The sequence below is a fragment of the Octopus bimaculoides genome, chromosome 29 (genome assembly GCF_001194135.2).
Source record: "Octopus bimaculoides isolate UCB-OBI-ISO-001 chromosome 29, ASM119413v2, whole genome shotgun sequence".
NCBI lineage: Eukaryota > Metazoa > Mollusca > Cephalopoda > Octopoda > Octopodidae > Octopus > Octopus bimaculoides.
In genome coordinates this window covers 10,524,240-10,527,208 of record NC_069009.1, presented here as the reverse complement: position 1 = coordinate 10,527,208, position 2,969 = coordinate 10,524,240, and the positions used below count along the sequence as shown (strand labels likewise).

The window sequence follows — 2,969 nt, the reverse complement described above, 5'->3', positions numbered from 1 at the left end:
TATTGTCTATGGAAGCTGGGCGGGGCTCTTACTTTTTCTGCTTTTTTTGTGTGATGGTAGTCCAATCTATTTCTTGGGTTTGCTGAGCTTCAGACTCTGGCACCGCTCTTTTGGTAGATTTCGGGTTTCCTTCAGAGCTGTTGGCTGGGTTTCCGCTATCTTCTTTGTTTCCATTGCATTGTGCTTTTATCGGTTGGTTATGAGTGTCGTTTTAGCCGTTGGTATAGGTGCTGTTGGGGGAGAGCATCTTATATGGCCCTTTTTGCCATACTTACAGCTGCGCAACGTTTGCCGCTCCACCATGACACTTAATTTGGTGTCTTCACCAATTAAAATTGAGTCCGGAATTTTTCCAAGTCGGTATGGGCTGCTTGGATTACTATATCTAATCCCTACCCTGCCAGTTTTGCTGGTGAAATTTGGTTGCTTGAAGGATGGTGATCTTGTCTTCTAATCCGAATATTAGAGCTGCCTTAGGCCATTGAACATCAACTTCTGGTAGTACTTCTACATTTATCTTGGAAGTACGTCCTCCAAGGTATATTGTAGGTGAACCAGATCAGCCGATTTGAGCGTGGTTGTTGAATGTTGCCTGGCTTTCTCTTCAGTGTTTGCATATTACCTCCAAGGTAACGAACTGTCCTCCTCTTTTTATATATGTAGTATCCTGCCATATGGGTTGTAAACACTTCTGTATTGCCTCATTGTAGGCCATATCAATCTGTTTGTTTTTTATCCAAAAAGGTTTTATATATGACAGTTTTCTGTGTGGTGTGGATGACTTCCATGGACGGGGTTATTTTTATATTGGGTCCCTCCCTCTTGAAGGCCCTTGTACTTTGCTAGTTCGTCTTTCTCGATACTTACATCTTCTTATGTGACACTAACGACTGGTGCAAAATTGAATGTTTTACTTTTCGTTTTCTTTTTATCCATGTCTTCCATTTGAATAGTATCTCCCGGTAACAGCAAACCTTCAATTAAATCGTTGAGTCTTATGGCATCTCCTATGAAGTCTTCCACATTGGAATGCCTGCTCATTGAAAAATAATCATAGGTTACCCCACTTCAAGCAAGGGAAAATGTAACTTAGCGGTTGGGAATAAGAGGCCGATAGAATAAGTACTAGCCTTACAACGAATAAGTCCTAGGGTCGATGTTTTCGAATAAACGTGGTGCTGCTGTATGGCCGCGGAAAAATTGCTGAAAGAACTCAATGAATAAATGAATGTACATATACGTTACATATGCATAAACATATATATTTGTATATGTGTGTGTGTGTTTGTGTGTGTGTGTGTTTGTGTGTGTGTGTGTGTGTGTGTGTGTGTATCTCTATCTCTCTGGCGATCTATCTACCTACATATCCGGCTATAGAGTGATAGAAAAATTGATTGAGGGATAGAATGATAGGGAGATAGACGTCCCCTGTTTCAGTTTACTCTTCTTTATCTTTTCCATATTTCTCCCTATCTACTCGTCTTTAATTTTCTTCGTTTTCTCATCCTCCTCATCATGATCACAAGGATTAGTTGCAGTCTCAATAATCATCATCATCATCATCATCCTCGTCGTTGTTGTAGTTGACATCATCATCATCGTCATGACCATCATCGTCATCTTCACCTTCATTATCATCCTTATCACTCATAAACCAGAGCTGCATTGCGAGCAGACCGAAACAACTTCACCACCTCTAAATCGGTAACCACCAATGTCATCATCATAATCATTATCGCCTTCATCATCACTTAACATAATTACATCCCTCATCATTATTTTCATCACATTCTTAACTCATCATTTTCATAGTCATATTCAATTAATTCTTTCACTTATATTTATATTACTTCTATTTCTGCATCTAATTTGTTGGACGTAATATTTGAAATTTATGACAAATCTCTTCTCTTTTTCAGACTTCTAAACAATAATAAAATCGTCAAAATTGAAAATGGGTCGTTTGTAAATATTCCAGCCTTAAATTATTTGTAAGTTGGAACAGTTTTGCTGATACTATTTCCTTGACTATATATTTCCACATTCTTAATATCTTTCCATACTTCTTTCTTAACATTCGTCTGTCCCTCTATAACTCACATTCTCTCTCTATATATGTGTATGTGGACATGTGTGTGACAATGTGCTTGGTCATAAGTGTTCGGATTCTACATCATCACTGTTTGGTGTTTTGTGTAAAGTGTGTGTATGGGTATGTGTATATTTGTGCATGAAATATGACGAAAAATATGTAGTCCTTTATTGTTTCGTCTTGGGCAGGAAATATTAAGCAGAGCATAAAACATTTTACGAAGTGAAAAAACACGGACCGAAGAAAATTTGGTAGTGTTGCAATGTGAAAATGGGTGCTAGATGTTTAACAAGTTTGTACAAATGTATATGCTGATTGGTCTTACCAAGCGCAAACACCAACATTGGTTAAATACATGGATACGAAAGAAAATCAAGATGTTGCTATTTGGAAAGAAGAGAAAGAAGAGAGCACTTTCGATATAGCACAAAGATACTTAAATCATGTATACAGGCTGTTAAACTGCACTTCCGAACAGCAGGTAACATGATCGGCCCGTCTCTGAGCATATTGTTCAAGTATCAGAAACAGAATTATGCTGTACTAATATTGCACAATGAAATCACTGGAGAGCGAAAAGTGGTTGCCAATATAAATGTTTATAATAATCGACACAATTTCAAAGCAGGGAATAATAATAATAATAATAATAATAATAATAATAATAATAATAATAATAATAATAATAATAATAATGATAATAATAATAATAATAATAATAATAATAATAATAATAATGATAATAATAATAATAATTATAATAATAATAATAACAGCAACAAGAACAACAACAACAGCAATAATAATAACAACAACAACGACAACAACAACACCAACAACAACAACAACAACCACAATAATAATAATAATAATAATA

General features: G+C 35.8%; 1 protein-coding gene across 1 annotated transcript in view; it reads right to left on the bottom strand.

Annotated features, from left to right (window-relative positions):
* Positions 1 to 873: 873 nt before the first annotated feature.
* LOC128251222 (reticulon-4 receptor-like 2) overlaps positions 874 to 2,969 on the bottom strand; it is a 53,042-nt gene continuing 50,946 nt past the window's right edge. Inside the window, exon 8 of the mRNA XM_052977854.1 lies at positions 874 to 1,033. Coding sequence (XP_052833814.1) covers positions 874 to 1,033 — 160 coding nt within the window. The remainder of the gene's footprint in view (positions 1,034 to 2,969) is intronic.